This window comes from Microcebus murinus, chromosome 6, assembly GCF_040939455.1.
Source record: "Microcebus murinus isolate Inina chromosome 6, M.murinus_Inina_mat1.0, whole genome shotgun sequence".
In the NCBI taxonomy this organism is placed as follows: domain Eukaryota; kingdom Metazoa; phylum Chordata; class Mammalia; order Primates; family Cheirogaleidae; genus Microcebus; species Microcebus murinus.
Window position 1 is genome coordinate 95654924 of NC_134109.1, and position 17125 is coordinate 95672048.

The 17125-nt window shown below is 45.3% G+C and overlaps 1 protein-coding gene across 1 annotated transcript in view; it reads right to left on the reverse strand.

Moving 5' to 3' along the window:
- Positions 1-17125, reverse strand: part of MYO1E (myosin IE) — a 205251-nt gene that overhangs the window by 52159 nt on the left and 135967 nt on the right. Inside the window, exons 13-17 of the mRNA XM_076004428.1 lie at positions 15795-15881; positions 14304-14471; positions 12847-12932; positions 10287-10368; positions 4101-4207 (exon numbers count right to left, since the gene is read on the reverse strand). Of these exons, the coding sequence (XP_075860543.1) occupies positions 4101-4207; positions 10287-10368; positions 12847-12932; positions 14304-14471; positions 15795-15881 (530 nt within the window). The remainder of the gene's footprint in view (positions 1-4100; positions 4208-10286; positions 10369-12846; positions 12933-14303; positions 14472-15794; positions 15882-17125) is intronic.

Consider the following 17125-nt stretch of genomic DNA (forward strand, 5'->3'; position numbering starts at 1 on the left):
ATGCTTGGGCCTGGAAGGATGAGTTGAGTCCAGTTGAATGCCATGGAGGAGAAGCACAGAGCCCCGTGAAAGCAAAGGCACAAGGACGGGAAAGGCCAGGGCTGCAGGGTGGCAGGGCGACAAAGGAAGCTCCAAGAGGGGTGCAGCTTTGATTTTGATAGGGAGGCATGAGGTCACACAGCGAGGGCTGTTTCAAAGTCTCCAGACTGATGGGTCGTGCTAGAGCCAACATCCAGAAATGGTGATTCCTTCAACCTTCAAGATAACTACCTCTTGAAAACCCTTTATATGAGAGAGTGAATATTCAATATCCACATTTGCCAGGAAAAGCCAGAGAGAGAGAGAGAGAGAGAGAGAGAGAGAGAATATCATTCAGGAAAATAACTAATTTTCCTTTTTCCCATCCTCCAAATCTAAAACCCACCACTGGCCTTTTCTCTAGAAAGAAAAATACACATGAGGTTGTCCGTTTCAGATATTCGCCCGTTTTAAAGTACTTTTCCTAAACACTGGCTTCACTCCAAGCTTTTGAGGCAGGGAACGCATCACCCACTAATTCAGGCAGGGAGCTTTCTTTCCCATGCATCACTTAGGGAAGAATGTTCCTCATGTTAAGACGTTGCTTTATTCCTTATAGCTTCCCCCATCAGCAGGACAATCAGTCTAGCAAATCATGTTAAAAGTAATTAAAATTTCATGTCGTCCCAGGGACCCAAGTTGGTTTTTGCTTTTTTTTTTGGAGCACTGTCCCCTCCTGAGCAGCCACTGGCCCGACAATGCCCCCTCTCGGGAGGAGTCTTCTCCAAGTCTGTCCTTGGCCATTAACTCAAGGAGGTCAAGGCTCGAGAACTCTGTGAGGGCAGCAACCCAGAATCCAGGGCAAGCAACTTTGCCAGCAACCAAACAAAAACACATCTGCAACAGGAAAAGGACCCCCCCCAACACACACACCCCATAAACTTGTAGAATGAGTAACCCTGTCCACCAAGAACTTCAACTGAGCGTGTAATTCCCGCCAGTGAAGCACGCTGCCCTTTCACGCCCCCCACGTTCCATGCTCACGACGGACTGAAACCATCTGTCACACGATAAACCTGAACCAAGATCAAGGGTGGAACCCCAGAGAGCGATCCTACTGGAAATAAAAATCAACCCTTGACTGACTAACACCTTGGACTGACTAACACCTTTCAAACCAGCGTACCCAAATGCATGTCATGAGTTCTCTGCTGCAATTCGAAAAAGAAAAGTCATTAGGAAGTTGTTTAATCGCCAGTGAAAGCCCTTCCATTAGGGAGAAAAGAGAAACCATAATTGCATTAAAAAAAAAAAAGGAAAGTCATCAAAAAACAAAAAAAAAAGGAAACCCTACCCTCATCCTGTGAGGATCTACCGAATAAAATGTACCACTGTTGTAAATTTCTCTGCTTTCTGATATTCCTGTGAATCCGTTTGGATTTTACGAGAAGGTAGCATCGGGGTCTGGGAACTTCCAAGCAGAATTCGGCTACTGGCAAATTTCTATATTAGAGGGGCTTTCGGCAGAGCAAACGACTTGGGGTAGAGGAGGACGTGCTGCATTTATAGGGCAAGCAAGGTGTCTGCATTTAGGATTATTCGCTGGGAAGGGTTGGGGAAGGGAAGATAGAAAGAGTTTGAAATGGGGGAGGGTGGGCTAAGACACCCCTTAGCAATACCTCTGTTTCCAAGGTTTATTTCTGAGGTTGCCTGTGACAGCACTTTTCTGCTGTTTGTGTACTTGTGCACACGTGCACAGGTGGGGTGTGCATGGGTGGGTACGTGTGAGGGGGGAGGATAAAAGTGACAGAGACAGAGGCAGACTGACAGCCATGGGGGAGAAGGTCTGGAAGGCTCCATTCTGCCACACTGAAGGAGACCCTATTCTAGCCTAGCCCTCTCAGTATAAAAAGGAAGAGACTGAGGGCCAAGGAGATAAAGTGTCTTGCTCTAGCTACTCATTGAAGGACCAGCACAAGGCACAGTTCTTCCAAATCCTAGTCCAGCCCTTTGCTCTAGATCAGTGGCTCTCAAGGTGCGATGCCTGGGCTGTCCTCACCAGCATCACCTGCAAGATTTGGGCCCCACCTTGGACTCACTGACTCAGAAACCCTGGGAGAGGGCCCAGCAGTCTGAGTCCTGACCAGCCCCCAGGGGATTCTGAGGCATGCTAAAGTTTGGGAGGCAGCATAGGAGGGAGGAAAGGGCATTTTTTTCTCTTTAGGTGGGAAGAGGTGGCAATGCTGCTGCACTCTTGGCCGCAACGGATAAACAGAGGTTCCGAAAAGCAGAGGCCAGTTTAAGCACATCCAGGAGAATGACCGAGAAGGGGGACAGTCACCTTGCACGTCCCAGAGGAACTGCTGAGGGAAAAGAGGGGAAGAGGCTGTGGAAGAGAAGATTCAGGGGAAACAGGACGGCTGCCTTGAACCAACAGAAGAGCTTTCCAGTGGAAAAGCAAAGAGAACCATTCTCATGGCAGATAGGAGACCTAGGGTCAGCATAAAAGTGGCCAGTCTGAGCAAGAGTGAGACCCCGTCTTTACTAAAAACAGAAAGAAATCAATTGGCCAACTAAAAACATATAGAAAAAATTATCTGGGAATGGTGGCGCATGCCTGTAGTCCCAGCTACTTGGGAGGCTGAGGCAGGAGGATCGCTTGAGCCCAGGAGTTTGAGGTTGCTGTGAGCTAGGCTGACCAGGCCCTGAATATCACTAATGGAGAATAGTGTAGGAGGAATCCCAGATTAAAATTAAATTGAAAAATTTCAGGCATTCAAAAGAAAGGATGCCTTAGGAATAGGCATTTATTGATGAGGTGATTCAGGAAGATTGCAGATGGGCAAGACGGAGACAGAAGCTCCCACGCCCAAGCACAGGCAGGGCCTCTCAATGGGAGAGAACAGACCGCACCACGAAGCCTTAGCCAGAAAGAACCTGCAGACAGTGAATGCTTGACCTGGGTTTTTTCCTTACTCTTTTATCTTTTCCCTCCTATGAAGGATCCAGTATTATCTGTCTGCGTGGTGTAGAAAGGATCTTGCTAGCAGGATGGGAAATGGACCCGCACTTGTCTCTCAGAGGAGGTAAACAGCAGCTACGACTTTTAATCCTGGTTTTCCCGTTGAAGTTAAACCTTGATTTAGTCACTCGACAACTAAGAGTCTATCTTCTTTTTTCCAAGAGAGAAGACAAGAGGTAGCGATTCTAGGAGGCTGACATCCTGGGCTGCGGTTATCTGGTGACGATGGCCAGAGTCCCCTCTGCAGTTTGTCTGTCCCTAAGGACAGTGAGACTAGGTCTCTTAGCAACGTGTCTGCAACTCCAGCTGGACGCAAAAACTACACCTTCTAGGCACCACCTTAACATTTTCCTACTCAACACCCCCCTTTCGCCATGCCCAGGCCATGCTCGTAAATGCCAGCTGCAGGAGGGACAGTGACACAGGCGTCCCCAGAAGTCAGGGAGGAAAGGGCTCGTGCATTCTTGTGCTCCACGATTCCCTTCGGCATCTGTCCTCCCAGATGGTCCCTCTGCTCACCAACACAGAGCTTGGGGGGGATGACAGAGCCTCCGGCGTGTCCCCAGTGTCCTCGTGAGGTGCAGTAAATGACAGGCTGTGTTTCAACCAGCTCTTGGGGCCCTTCCCTTTCAACCCCGAGCTAAGCATTCTGGGCCACATCCTGTGGGTGCCGACCAGAGGCTGAGTGTGCTAAGAATGTCTACACAGAGCCTCAAACTAATTTTAAAACCATCGTGACTCTGTGGGATGAAGGTTTTGTTTTGGGTTTTTTTCCACGGGCCCCAAGACTAGCCAAGATCAACATTATAAATTGCTAATTCTGAGTTCTGAGCTGAATGGCACTGCTCATGTTTTAGGAAAAGACGAGGAGAGGAAAAAAATATATGTATAGCCTTCTTCCTGAAAAGGGGAAGACACAGGACAGGACGGACACGTGTGTGGGCAGTGTAAACCACTCTGGCCTGTGGCCTAGGATGGCTCATCTTGAGCAGAGGGAAGAACGTGCCAGGGCCGTCTACGCCGGCTTCGGCCACCCCGGCCACCTGCTGCTGCACCGTACCTGCTTTCCTCCCAGTCTCTGGGCTTCTTGGTTTCGTTTGGTTTTATGCAGCGAATGTAGTGGGGTGTGCATTTCATCAAGGTGCTCACAAGGTCGTTGGCTTGTTTCTAGAAAGGAAGAAGAGTATCAGAAACATGCAACTTTCCCCTATAGCAGACCAAATTTCAAAGGAGACTTGTGAAACTCCAGTGTGGAAATATATAGCTAGGAATTAATCTTCACGACAATGTGTTCATTAAGCTTCAGTCAGGTCTACCGAACTTTCTCCAAGCTCTGCTGACTTTTATGATGATTTTATCGCTCTTAAATGGGTTTGAAATTCAATCTTGGAAAGCAACTAGGCATTTTTAGTACAGTTCATAAAACGAAACAACAAGAAAAAAACCAAAAGCCCAATAAATCTTCACATACGATTCTCTTTATGTGGTACAAGGAAGCATGTCAGTTATTAACAAATTAGGTTCATTTTACACCGATTCCTGAGGGCCTTTGCAAATATATTGTTCTCATTAACTTTTTCCCCCCTAAATTATTTGTAAAGATAAATCATCGAAATGCCCTACACTCTCTTTCATGGCAGTCCAACTAATGAAAAGTCATTTGACTAAAATAACGGAAATTTATAGTTAAAGCCTGGGACATTCATGAAAATCTCGGAAGGTATGAACTTCTCGTATGCCATGTCATTCAACTTCTTCCTCAACATGTCCCCTTAAACATGCAGATTCTGAACTCTTACTGTGTGGCAGGTAACCTCTTCACAAAGCTAGAATCATCTGTATAAAACTATCTATTACTGCTTATGCACAGTGTACCCAAAGTGGGTTCAAGCTGAAAAAGCCACATAAATAAAGCTGAATTTGCTTATGTAGGATGGCAACTCATGAGAATCTCAAACACTGTTTGAAGAAATGGGAGGCGGGTTCACATCAGCATTCCCACCACACAGCCGAGCACACCCTGTGGGCCCACGGATGTGGTACACATGCAAACCCTACTGCCAAGCAAATCAGCGTGAAGAGAGAAAACCTCCAAAAAGCAAATAGCGAGAATGGATCTCCAAAGCCAGAAAACCATTACAAAGTCAGCAGACAGCATCCGCTCGCAAGAGGCAATCCTCACTCAATTAGGGGCTTTGCTGTTTTCCTGGGTTTGGGAAATTTGAAACCCTTGGGAAAAGCTATTAGATAGATTCAAAGCAAGATGTTCGTTGGTGAATTCAGTTCTCCGTTTAGATGTGCAAAAACAGCATTCTTTGCAATGCTTGAAATTGAGGACAGACAGAGCTGCAGAGGTTGCATGATCAAACCAGCGTCCTATGATGAAAAAGTAAATTGCCTCTTAGCTCCTTTGATGATGTAGCTTGCACTTGGGAACAAATCTGATGAGCTTTGTAACACATCAGGTTAAGCTGAAAAGGGCCTACAGAGCTGCTTAGAACACAGCTTTTTTAAAAAAGTCTCCCAATTCTTAATTGTTTTAATTTTATTTTTTATTTTAGTTTTTTAATTTAAATATTTAACTTCCAAGAATAACTTTGCAGACTCTTCTGTCTTAAGCATTTAACAGCACGCCTTCGATTCACCTTAGCATAAGAAAACATACAGAGGCAAGTAAGTGGGACTTAAGTTTATGCGTCACTTGCCATAGTTCTCTGTAAGCTCCAGACAGTGAATGACACAATTAGCCAGCACAGAGGTAAGGCGTGAACCCATGTCCATGTGCTACCAAGTCTGTTCCTCAGCCACAATGCTATCCAGCCTTCCTGACGAAGAGATGGGATAATTTAGTATGACATAAAAGAATTAACTGGGTGAGCTAGGATTAGACAGAAGCCACCAGGTTGTGGAATAATTAATTTCAGGGAAAAAGAATACATCTCAACTGCCAAAATTATCCTGAATTTCAATAGCTATGGGTCAACTTCACATGTCCCCTGAGGTGGTTGTGAAACAGTAACTGGATTTAACCCTGATTCCAGCCAAGAAGAGTCCATGAGTTAGGACAGAAAGGTTCGACAGCACCTGCTCAACAGAAGCAGGGGTTAAAATGTGCAGACAGGACAGTGAGAAAGGGCTTGGGTTAAGTTCCACATTCTACCTTCAACATAGATTATTAGCAGGCCTGACTGGGGGTCCTGCCTCTGTTATTTGCAAGCTTGATGACAAATCAGTAAATTTCTCTGGGCCTCAGTTTCTTCATCTGTAAACTAAGTGGGTTGAACTAGACCTCTAATTTAATCTAAAGGTTGGAATAGATGTTAAAAATCAAACAGTCCCAGGCTGGGCACGGTGGCTCACGCCTGTAATCCTAGCACTCTGGGAAGCTGAGGTGAGAGGATCACTTGAGGCCAGGAGTTGGAGACCAGCGTAAGCAAGAGCGACACCCTGTCTCTACTAAAAATAGAAAAATTAGCTGGATGAGGTGGTGCATGTCTATAATCCCAGCTACCCAGGGGGCTGAGGGAGGAGGATCCCTTGAGCCCAGGAGTTTGAGGCTGCAGAGAGCTATGCACTCTAGCCAGGGTGACAGAGCAAGACTTTGCCTTAAAAAAATTTAAAAAATAAAAAATAAATCAACCAGTACAAATAATTAAAAATTAAAAAAAAAAAATCAACCAATCCAATCACCTACACATTGTCTGCAACTCCTCTGTCAGGTCCTTTGCAGTCCCAGCCTCACTCACATAAAGCTGTAGCCAGCCCGCTTTGCCAACTCTGAGCTGGATTCTGTTCCTCTGTAGGAACAGAATCAGTCTTTGGCTTTCATTTCAATACAGGTTGAGTATCCCTTATCCAAAATGCCTGGGACCAGAAGCATTTTGGACTTGGGATATTTTTTTGGATTTTTTTTGGAACATTTACCTTATATTTACTGATTCACCATTCCTAATCTGAAAATTCAAAATCTGAAATGCGCCAATGAGCATTTCCTTTGAGCATCATGTTGGCGCTCAAAATTTTCAAATCTTGGAAGCATTTTGGACTTCAGATTTAGGATGCTTAACCTGTCTTGGTCCCTTCCAGCCACAACAATATAGAATTTAGTTAAGCCTCAAAATCAAGTACTATTAAATATAATATACTTCTATTTATAATCAAGATAATGAGAGTTCCCGTCAAATCAGTATTCTATTAATTAAATCCGACAGATCAGTTTTAATTTTTTAAATAATGAGAATACACTAAAATACCCAATACTAAAACTACTTTGAACCTAAATTAAATTTTTCTTTTAAGGAACACTTTTTAAGGAAATCCTTTGAAATACTTACACCTCAGGGATACCATTAGGGTGATACTTAATGATATCTGCAAAATACTGTGCATATGGAAGGCATAAGAGATTGGACCATGGCTATGAACTCCTTGGAGGGGACGTATAAAACAGGGAGACTTGCACTCGGACATGGAGGTCAGCTGTCAGTCAGACAGAAGTCACACAATCCACAAAGAGGGTGTGATTTGAAGTGAGAAAATACACTACAATCCCTTTAGACAAGCTGGCTGACTTCAGGTTGACCCCCCCTACAATAGCCTGAGATTTATGATCCTAAACATCGTGGGTATAGCGCAGAAATGCAGCCACTCTGGGCATTCAACTAGATGAGAAAATGAAGGAAAGAAAGGGGTAAAAGTCTTTGAAAGAGGAGAAAAGTGTCCCTACCCTTGCTCTTCTTTTTATAGGGAACAGTCCAGACCACTTGCAAATGAGTCATCACAACCTGGATGATCTGGGGCCTTTGGATCTGAATGTGACAGTCTCATGACTAGATTTTCCAGCCCAGAACTAATCCTTATCCAGGACCTCAAAGTCAAGGCATGAGTCAGAAACTTCACACAGACATGGATATCTCGGGCCTCATGAGAATTTCATCTGTTTTCTGCCCTCAACTCACTGCTCCAGTGAACTTAACCCAGTGACTGTCCGGGGGCTCCTAAATTTCTCTAGCTCTTTGGATGTGATGTCCTCGAAACTCAGAGGGCTTTACCCTCCAGCTCAAACCCAGCTTGTGTCTGACTTCCTCTGCAGAACCTGAAGGCTCCACTTAACTAGAATCTTCTCACTGTTTGAGCTTTCACTGGTTGTTTGCTTTATTCCAGCCAGTGTTTCTGCCCTGAGAAAGCCTTTTTCTATGCAAGGAACTGAGTACTCAGAGAGGAAAGAGGCAGAGAACAGAACAGACAACAACCACGGTGTCCATGAGGCTGGGCTTACCGAGGAGGGCTCCGTGAGACGGAAGTGTAGGGTTTACACAAGTGAATGGGGGCGGGGGAGGGGACAGTCTAGGCAGGGACCTGCACATGCACGCCCAAGTGTCTATTAAGAATTAAGCAGCCATAGGCCGGGCGCGGTGGCTCACGCCTGTAATCCTAGCACTCTGGGAGGCCGAGGCGGGTGGATTGCTCAAGGTCAGGAGTTCAAAACCAGCCTGAGCGAGACCCCGTCTCTACCATAAAAATAGAAAGAAATTAATTGGCCAACTAATATATATATATATAAAAATCAGCCGGGCATGGTGGCTTGTGCCTGTAGTCCCAGCTACTCGGGAGGCTGAGGCAGGAGGATCGCTTGAGCCCAGGAGTTTGAGGTTGCTGTGAGCTAGGCTGACGCCACGGCACTCACTCTAGCCTAGGCAAGAAAGTGAGACTCTGTCTCAAAAAAAAAAAAAAAAAAAAAGAATTAAGCAGCCAGGCAGATGGCTCACGTCTGTAATCCTAGCACTCTGGGAGGCTAAGGCAGGAGGATTGTTTGAGCTCAGGAGTTCAAGACCAGCCTGAGCAAGAGTGAGATCCCTGTCTGCCAAAAAAAAAAAAAAAAAAAAAGACAAAGAAGAAAGAAAAAAAGAATTAAGCAGAGACGAACAAGGAAGTAAAGGGAGGGGACTCACAGGGAAGAATGTGATCGGAGCTCACATGCACCCTGTGTTCAGTGTGTTTAAGGCACTGTGTTAAGTGCTTTTGATGAATTATTGAACTGAATCAGCACAGCAACTCCTTAAGATAGGTAGTAAAATCTTCATCTTACAGGTAACACAGAAGAGGCACTGATAGTTTCAGCGACACACTAGCAAGCATGTAGCTAGTAAGGACCACAGCTGGGATTTTAACACAGGCAATCGAATCTCGGGAGTCCTATTGTCAATCACTTGACTATTCCTTTGGGAGGTATTTATCTGGTATTATTATTATTTTTTTTTTTTTTTGAGACAGAGTCTCACTCTGTTGCCCTGGATAGAGTGCAGTGGCATCATCATAGCTCAATGCAACCTCAAACTCCTGGGCTCGAGTGACCTTCCTACCTTAGCCTACCGAGTAGCTGGGACTACAGACACATGCCACCACACCCGGCTAATTTTTCTATTTTTAGTAGAGGTGGGGTCTCTCTCTTGCTCAGGCTGATCTTGAACTCTTGAGCTCAAGTGATCCTCCTGCCTCAGCCTCCCAGAGTGCTAGGATTACAGGTGTGAGCCACTGAGCTCAGCCTTGCAACTGGTATGGTATTAAAAAACAGTTTAGTAATTATTTCTCAGAGTTACAGGATTAAGTGTGCATAATCACAACTTCTTAATTCGGAGCATGATTAGGGACAATGAATTTCACCATGCAATGGCTCAGACCGCACAGAGCACTGCCCAAGGGGGACAAACTCGGTGAGAATCTCTTCTGACCTAGAGATGCCACATGGCCAGAGGTGTCTGCGATTCACAGCAAGGAAGCCCTGCAAGACCCAGTAAGGAGGGATGCATAAATTGCCCCAAAAGTCCAAGTAGAATTTTTGGCAAGTAATGTTCCATAATTGGCAAGTTTTTGAGTCTGGCCTAAAAAAAACTATCATTGAGATCTAAAATATGGCTCCGAACCACAAAATTTCTCTGAGAGTTTAGCATAAATTCTTCCAGATTCAGTTTAAAGTCATTTCCTCTTAGAAAGTAGCTGATTATCATCTGCTGACTATTAAGCTATGCGGCACTTAATATCCATTTGGGGTTTCAGTACAGCCAAGTCAAATTCAGCTTGCATCCTGGAGCCTTTTTACAACCAGCAATATTACCTCTGGGCATCGTCTGTGACCAGCCCCTCATATCTTGCTGACCTCATCCTGGCCTGGGGGTGCAGTTCCTGACTCCTAGAAAACCCTGTAGCTCCTATAGGAATCCATAAACTTCCCCAAAATAGAACTAACCTTTATTTTGCTCCCGGCAGTCGTTGGGCGCCCTTTCTTGTCGGCTTGCAGATTTTCCGGAAATAAAGACTTTATAAAAGGTCTGGAAAAGGAGAAAGGATGGATTAGCGATCTGTAAGTACCCTGGGGGGTGTGAAAGCCTGCTTCCTTAGAGGATGGGGTGGAGAGCTGTCCAGAAGCGCATAGCCTTGGCTACAGAAAAGCCCTCTGACTCACAGTGCGTGCCATGAAGATGTCACTTGGGGAAATGGACAACAGACAGAAGACATAATGAGAAAGGGTTCTAAGACACAAGCATGTGAGTCTAAGCCTGCAAAATGAATGTACGGCTCTGCCTTTCAAATGTCCCCACTCACTGGAATTGAGGTACACACCTTGACAGACGGAATACGACAGAGGGAGGTCGGTGTGGGTTTGTTAAGCAAGAGAGAACAGAGGTCAGGGAATTATATGAAATGTCTGGATGCAGTGTAGACGCCGCTGTGCGCTAGAGCAGGGTTTCTGAACCCCGACACAGTTGCTATTCGTGGGTTGGACAATTCTTTGCTGGGGACAGAGAAGGGGCTTCTCCTACATCGTGCGGGGTATTGAGCAGCATCAGGGGGCTCTGCTTACTAGATGCCAGCAGCTCACTGTCCCCGCTGCCCCCCACCCGAAGACCTTGACCAACTGCTTTTGACTATGAGCAATTTTAAGTGGAGCAGTAACAAATCACTTATGTTTTGCCTGCTGAATACATATTTCCATTAGTGGTGCTAATTGAGTGCATATGTTTACATGCCTGCCTCACCAGCAGGGACAATGTCTCAGTCACCTTAGCGTCCCTGGGGCCTGAAGCATAGCCTGGTACACAGCAGGTGCATAATAAATATTTGCTAGCTGAATGATGCGATCCATGGGAACAGGCAATCTGGCACTCAAACTGAAACTCACTTCCTCCTAAATGACTTGTTGGGCATCTTGAAGTTTCCAGGAAGTCTCCCCAGCAATCTACTTTTAGCTTGACCAGACACAATTATAGATTTCTGCAGCAAATGTGTTTATAATATAATAGGCTGTGTCTATACGACAGCAGTTTGTGTGGAAGCATTAATAGCTCTTGAACTTGGCAGGAATTTTAATAATTAAAAAAAAAAAAAATCTCTGGAAGCAAGTCTGCACCTGACTGCCATAAAACCCACAAACCAGGCCTTGTGGCTTACCTGACCTTCGCAGAGAAGAGCAAACGTATTTTATGTGTTTTGAATGGAAAGAAATCCGGAGTCTCCAAAGGGGTGGTAGTGCGAGGAAGTGCAACAGGGGAGAGGAGGGCGAGGAGGGTGGGGAGTAGGGGAGAGAGGGGTAGATGGATCAGCACCACCCTGACCAGGGTTCGAGAAGGAAACTCTGTTTAGCTTTTCGCTGCAGTTAGGCCTTTCTTGGAGAGAGTTATCAGGCTTGCTGCTGCTGATTACAGAGGTTCACCTTGATGTTCTTCTGATCGTTTAAGTAACAGAGACTGCAAAGGTAGCTCTTCCTTGGAGGCAGCTCTAAAAATCCTAAGAGCTAGAAGTCTGTGCAAGGCTGCACTTGCCTGGCATACCCGGGCCTGCGCGTGAAAGTCACCTCCCCCTTACACACTGCCCAGGCAGGCGGGGAGGAAGGGACAGAGAGCTGGTGTTGAGAGGTCTCCTGGCTTGTGAGGGACATCCCCCCTCCTGCCTCTACCCCTATCGCTTAGACAGGGTCTTGGGAGTTAAAATGGATTTCTGAGTCAATCCCTGTCTAGCTGCATCTCCCAGAGTTCTCGAGCCATTTCCCAAGTGCTTTGGGGAACTCAGGTCAATGTGGGTCTTGCTAAGCCAATAGCCACTTTTTTTTTTTTTTTTTGAGACAGAGTCTCACTTTGTTGCCCAGGCTAGAGTGAGTGCCGTGGTGTCAGCCTAGCTCACAGCAACCTCAATCTCCGGGGCTCAGCGATCCTTCTGCCTCAGCCTCCCGAGTAGCTGGGACTACAGGCATGCACCACCATGCCTGGCTAATTTTTTGTATATATATTTTTAGTTGGTCAATTAATTTATTTCTATTTTTGGTAGAGACGGGGTCTCGCTCAGGCTGGTTTCGAACTCCTGACCTCGAGCAATCCGCCCGCCTCAGCCTCCCAAAGTGCTAGGATTACAGGCGTGAGCCACCACGCCTGGCATCCAATAGCCACTTTTAAAAATTGAATGCCTATGGAGAATTCTTGGGATGGTGTTCCATTCTCACATGGTTATCCCAATCCAAATCCAGCACGGTCACTTCCCTCTGATAACAGTATTGAAAACGATGAAGCCTGGAGCCCTAAAGGACGTATATATGGCACTTGGAATTTGGGAGCAGGAAGTGTTAGGGGCAAAAGGGAGAAACTGAGATTGGAAAAAGGAAAAGTTATTTTGAGAAATCAAACTGTCTAATTATAATCCAGACCCAACAACTCAAAGGAGCAAAATGCTAACCATTCAAACACCACAAGCTTGTTTTAATATTGAACATTTTATCAAACCCATAACCCATGTCAGATAAGACAAAACATACTCACAGCTCACTGCTCTGCATAAGCTCGATCAGATCCATAAAAAGGACATCACGGTTCCTTTCACAAAAGCCATCCATGTCATAGGATACCTGGCCAAGAATGGGAAGAAATCCAATTTTATCCTTTAAGTACTTCACTGGGCAAAAAACCTAAGCTGGTGTGGCTATCCTCACCACAACATGTATATTTCCACATGTAGCATTTGGGATTTCATCATGAACAGTCACAGGAAGTGGTGCATGTCTTATTTAACTTGTTAGCTGACTTAGCTGGGGGTGGCCTGCAGATGCTGATGAGCATCCGGCTGCCTAGATGGCCTGGATGATCTACAATCAGGACTCTAGCTCTCAAGATCACATACCTATTCCTCAATGGATCCATAGGGATGTCTAACTAATAAACTTAATTCTTTTCTAAATTTGACAGAATAAAATTGAAATCACCCTCGTGCTCATTAATCCCTTGCAATGGGCCATGTCATCTGAGGCTTTGCAATTTCTCCCAGACGTGGTATCAGAGTTGCACCAATCTGACCAGAAACTCATTCTCAGAGAGCCTGATCCACAAGAAATCAGCTGGGATCAAGGACGAGACCAGTGTATCTCCACAGGACTGGGACGTCCCCAAGAGCCATGACAGTCTCCACTTACTCACTTTTGTATCATCAGCACTCCCATACAACCTGGTGTCCAGGACCAAGAAGGCAAAGCCTGAAACGCATGTGTTTTATAAGAACGAACATGCAAAGTGAGCTCTTGGTCCTGATTTATATGCCACTGGTCATGGGCAGACAAGGAATGCAAGTTTGTGATTGCAGCCACAAGCAAGACACAAATCCATTCCTTCAGCAGTAAATATATGTGCCAGTGTGATTCATGCTTTCCAATAGTGCAGTAGCCCACAATCTTTTGTTTTGCCTCCCCCAATACTTTATAGATCCTATTATTTGAACGAATAAAATACAGTGAGGTAGTCCGGGTGCGGTGGCTCACACCTGTAATCCTAGCACTCTGGGAGGCCAAGGCAGGTGGATCGCTCGAGGTCAGGAGTTCAAAACCAGCCTGAGCAAGAGCGAGACCCCGTCTCTACTATAAATAGAAACAAATTAATTGGTCAACTAATAAATATCGGAAAAAATCAGCTGGGCATGGTGGCGCATGCCTGTAGTCCCAGCTACTCGGGAGGCTGAGGCAGGAGGATTGCTTGAGCCCAGGAGTTTGAGGTTGCTGTGAGCTAGGCTGACGCCACGGCACTCACTCTAGCCTGGGCGACAGAGTGAGACACTGTCTCAAAAAACAACCAAAAACAAACAAACAAACAAACAAAAATACAGTGAGCTACATAGACACAGATATCGTTTGCTTCATGAAAAAGCAGATCAGACCCAACAGCTTAAAACAGGTAGGCATCACAATGGATAACTGCCCCTCTCCTGGGGAGCCTGCCCCCACTGGCCGTACCTTCCCGGCATAGTGGTGAATGATGAAGCCTTGGTTCCAGCTGTTGAAGTGCTCGTGACTTCCGATCTGCATCTGGAGCTTCTGCAGCAGCGTCTGATCCGCCCCCTCGCCCACCGCGTGCATGGTGGCGCACACGTCGTCCAGGATGCTCATGATCCCAGGGGGGTTCTGGTGGGACCAAGGAGGCAAGGCCCAGATCACCCACCTTTCCAGAACGGACAATGCCTGTCCGGTCCTTTCTTAAGTAAGCCAACAGCTTCCCAGACTTAAGATACCATCTTGACTAGGAGGCCGAGGCGGGCGGATTGCTCGAGGTCAGGAGTCCAAAACCAGCCTGAGCAAGAGCGAGACCCTGTCTCTACTATAAATAGAAAGAAATTAATTGGCCAACTAATATATATATAGAAAAAATCAGCCGGGCACGGTGGCGCATGCCTGTAGTCCCAGCTACTCGTGAGGCTGAGGCAGCAGGATCGCTTGAGCCCAGGAGTTTGAGGTTGCTGTGAGCTAGGCTGACGCCACGGCACTCACTCTAGCCTGGGCAACAAAGTGAGACTCTGTCTCAAAAAAAAAAAAAAAAACAAGATACCATCTTGAAAGTCAGTCTTTCCTTTTAGGCAAGAATGTAATTAATAGTTGCAAACGGGGAGTCACCCCTTAGATCTAGAGATGGAGGAGAGTCCGTTTTCCAAAAAGCTGATTAACTCCCTGAAGTTTTACCCAAAGTCACGCACAGATCATTATCTGCTCCTACTCCTACATTCCTCCTCCTACAAAGTTGACTTTAATAATCCAAAAGGAGAATGAAACATTTTCCTTTGACCCTAATCGATTTCTTAAATGTTCTCTCTCAGTACGTTACTCACATAGATACAGTTTATATAGCGATTTAGCATGCACATTCTATCATGCATTACTTTTTTTCTGAATAGTGCTAATTTGTAACATTCCTCATGTTTTCTTCATACTTGTTATTTTAATGGCTTTATTTCCCTACTCTGATATGCCATAGTTTATTTAATGACTGAATTGTCTATGGATGTTTTTTACTGTTTCTAGTTTTTAGCTTTTATAAACAAAAAAAACACCAAAACACAGCCCTGTAGAGAGCCCTGTCTACTTATTTTCTTTTGAATCATTTCTGAGGGCTAACGTTCTAGAAGTTGTGGGATTGGACTAGAGAAGACAGGGCTGACTTTGTGGCTCTCTCTATATGGTATGCCATCAATGTAAGTGACAGTTGTCTTCTCTTAGAATCCAGTAACAACTTCCATATGTAAATTCACATTTTACTCATATACACATGTTCATGTCTACTACAAGAATAAAACCCCGCTGTTCTATTTTCACATATCCACAAAACTAATGTCACTGCTAAAACTCTCTGCAGATCGGAGTTGTCACTTTGCCTGTTCTAAAACCATGACACGGAGAACTCTCACTTCACGCAAACCCGTGGGGAGCGAAGAGACACACCAGACCAATACTTACAACTTTGTTCTCTATGAGGTCACACACGATTTTGTTATTAAAATACTCAATGGGTGTCCACCTTATTCCCTCTTGAACATATTCTTCCTGTGTGACAGAAACCAGGAACTCACATTAGAACTCAGCCAAGACCAGGGCTCTGCACAGATGGATACGGAAGGTGCATAAATCCCCATGAGAGAGAAACACTTGTATGCCTCTCAGCAAACACTAGGAACTTTAATTTCTTCTTTTCTAAGAGGTGAGAGGAAAGGAACATTCTATTGCTTGGTGATCTTCAAACTAAACCTCATGTTTAGTTTGAACCACATGAAATTGCTATCACACAATTGTTTTTGACCGACAAAACCAGCAATTTAATCCGGCTTAACCTGTAAGTCCAGTTATTAAAAAAAAAAAAATCTCTTTGAATTTAACACAGGACAGGAGCGAGATTTGCAGATGGGCATCTAGGTACTTAAGGAGAAAGTTCCTCGTTCAGACTGGCTGTTAGTTTCACCCGGCAAATACCACCACATGGTCCTGATTTTCCTCCTTCTTCCCTGGTCTTGTGTTGTTGGCTTCCTTTGCTAGCTCTTTCTTCTTTCCAGACTTTTCTATATGATAGGGAGTCTCAGGGTTTCACCGTCCTATTTTCTCAACCCTCCTTCTCTAGATGATTTCAATCAATCACACAGTTTTTTTTTTTTTTTTTTTGAGACAGAGTCTCGCTTTGTTGCCCAGGCTAGAGTGAGTGCCGTGGCGTCAGCCTAGCTCACAGCAACCTCAAACTCCTGGGCTCAAGTGATCCTCCTGCCTCAGCCTCCCGAGTAGCTGGGACTACAGGCATGTGCCACCATGCCCGGCTAATTTTTATTTTTCTATATATATTAGTTGGCCAATTAATTTCTTCCTATTTATAGTAGAGATGGGGTCTTGCTCTTGGTCAGGCTGGTTTCGAACTCCTGACCTCGAGCAATCTGCCCGCCTCGGCCACCCAGAGTGCTAGGATTACAGGCGTGAGCCACCATGCCCGGCCAATCACACAGCTTTAAATAACACCTATAGGCTCATGATTCCCAGATGTATTTCTCTAGTCTACACCTTGCGACTGGGAATCTCTGCTTGGATGTACAATAGGCCTCTCACACTTAAACATGTTCAGGAGACTTCTATTCCCACATCTGCCACTATCTCCAACCAACCCCTCTTCTGATCTCACTCGTCAGTAAACAGCCCCACCACTGGCCCTGTTATCCAAGCCACAAAGCTAAGAATCACCCTTGATTATGCTTTCCTTCTTGACTATTGCAATTATTCCGAGCAAGTCCAGCTGGCTCACTCTGAAAATA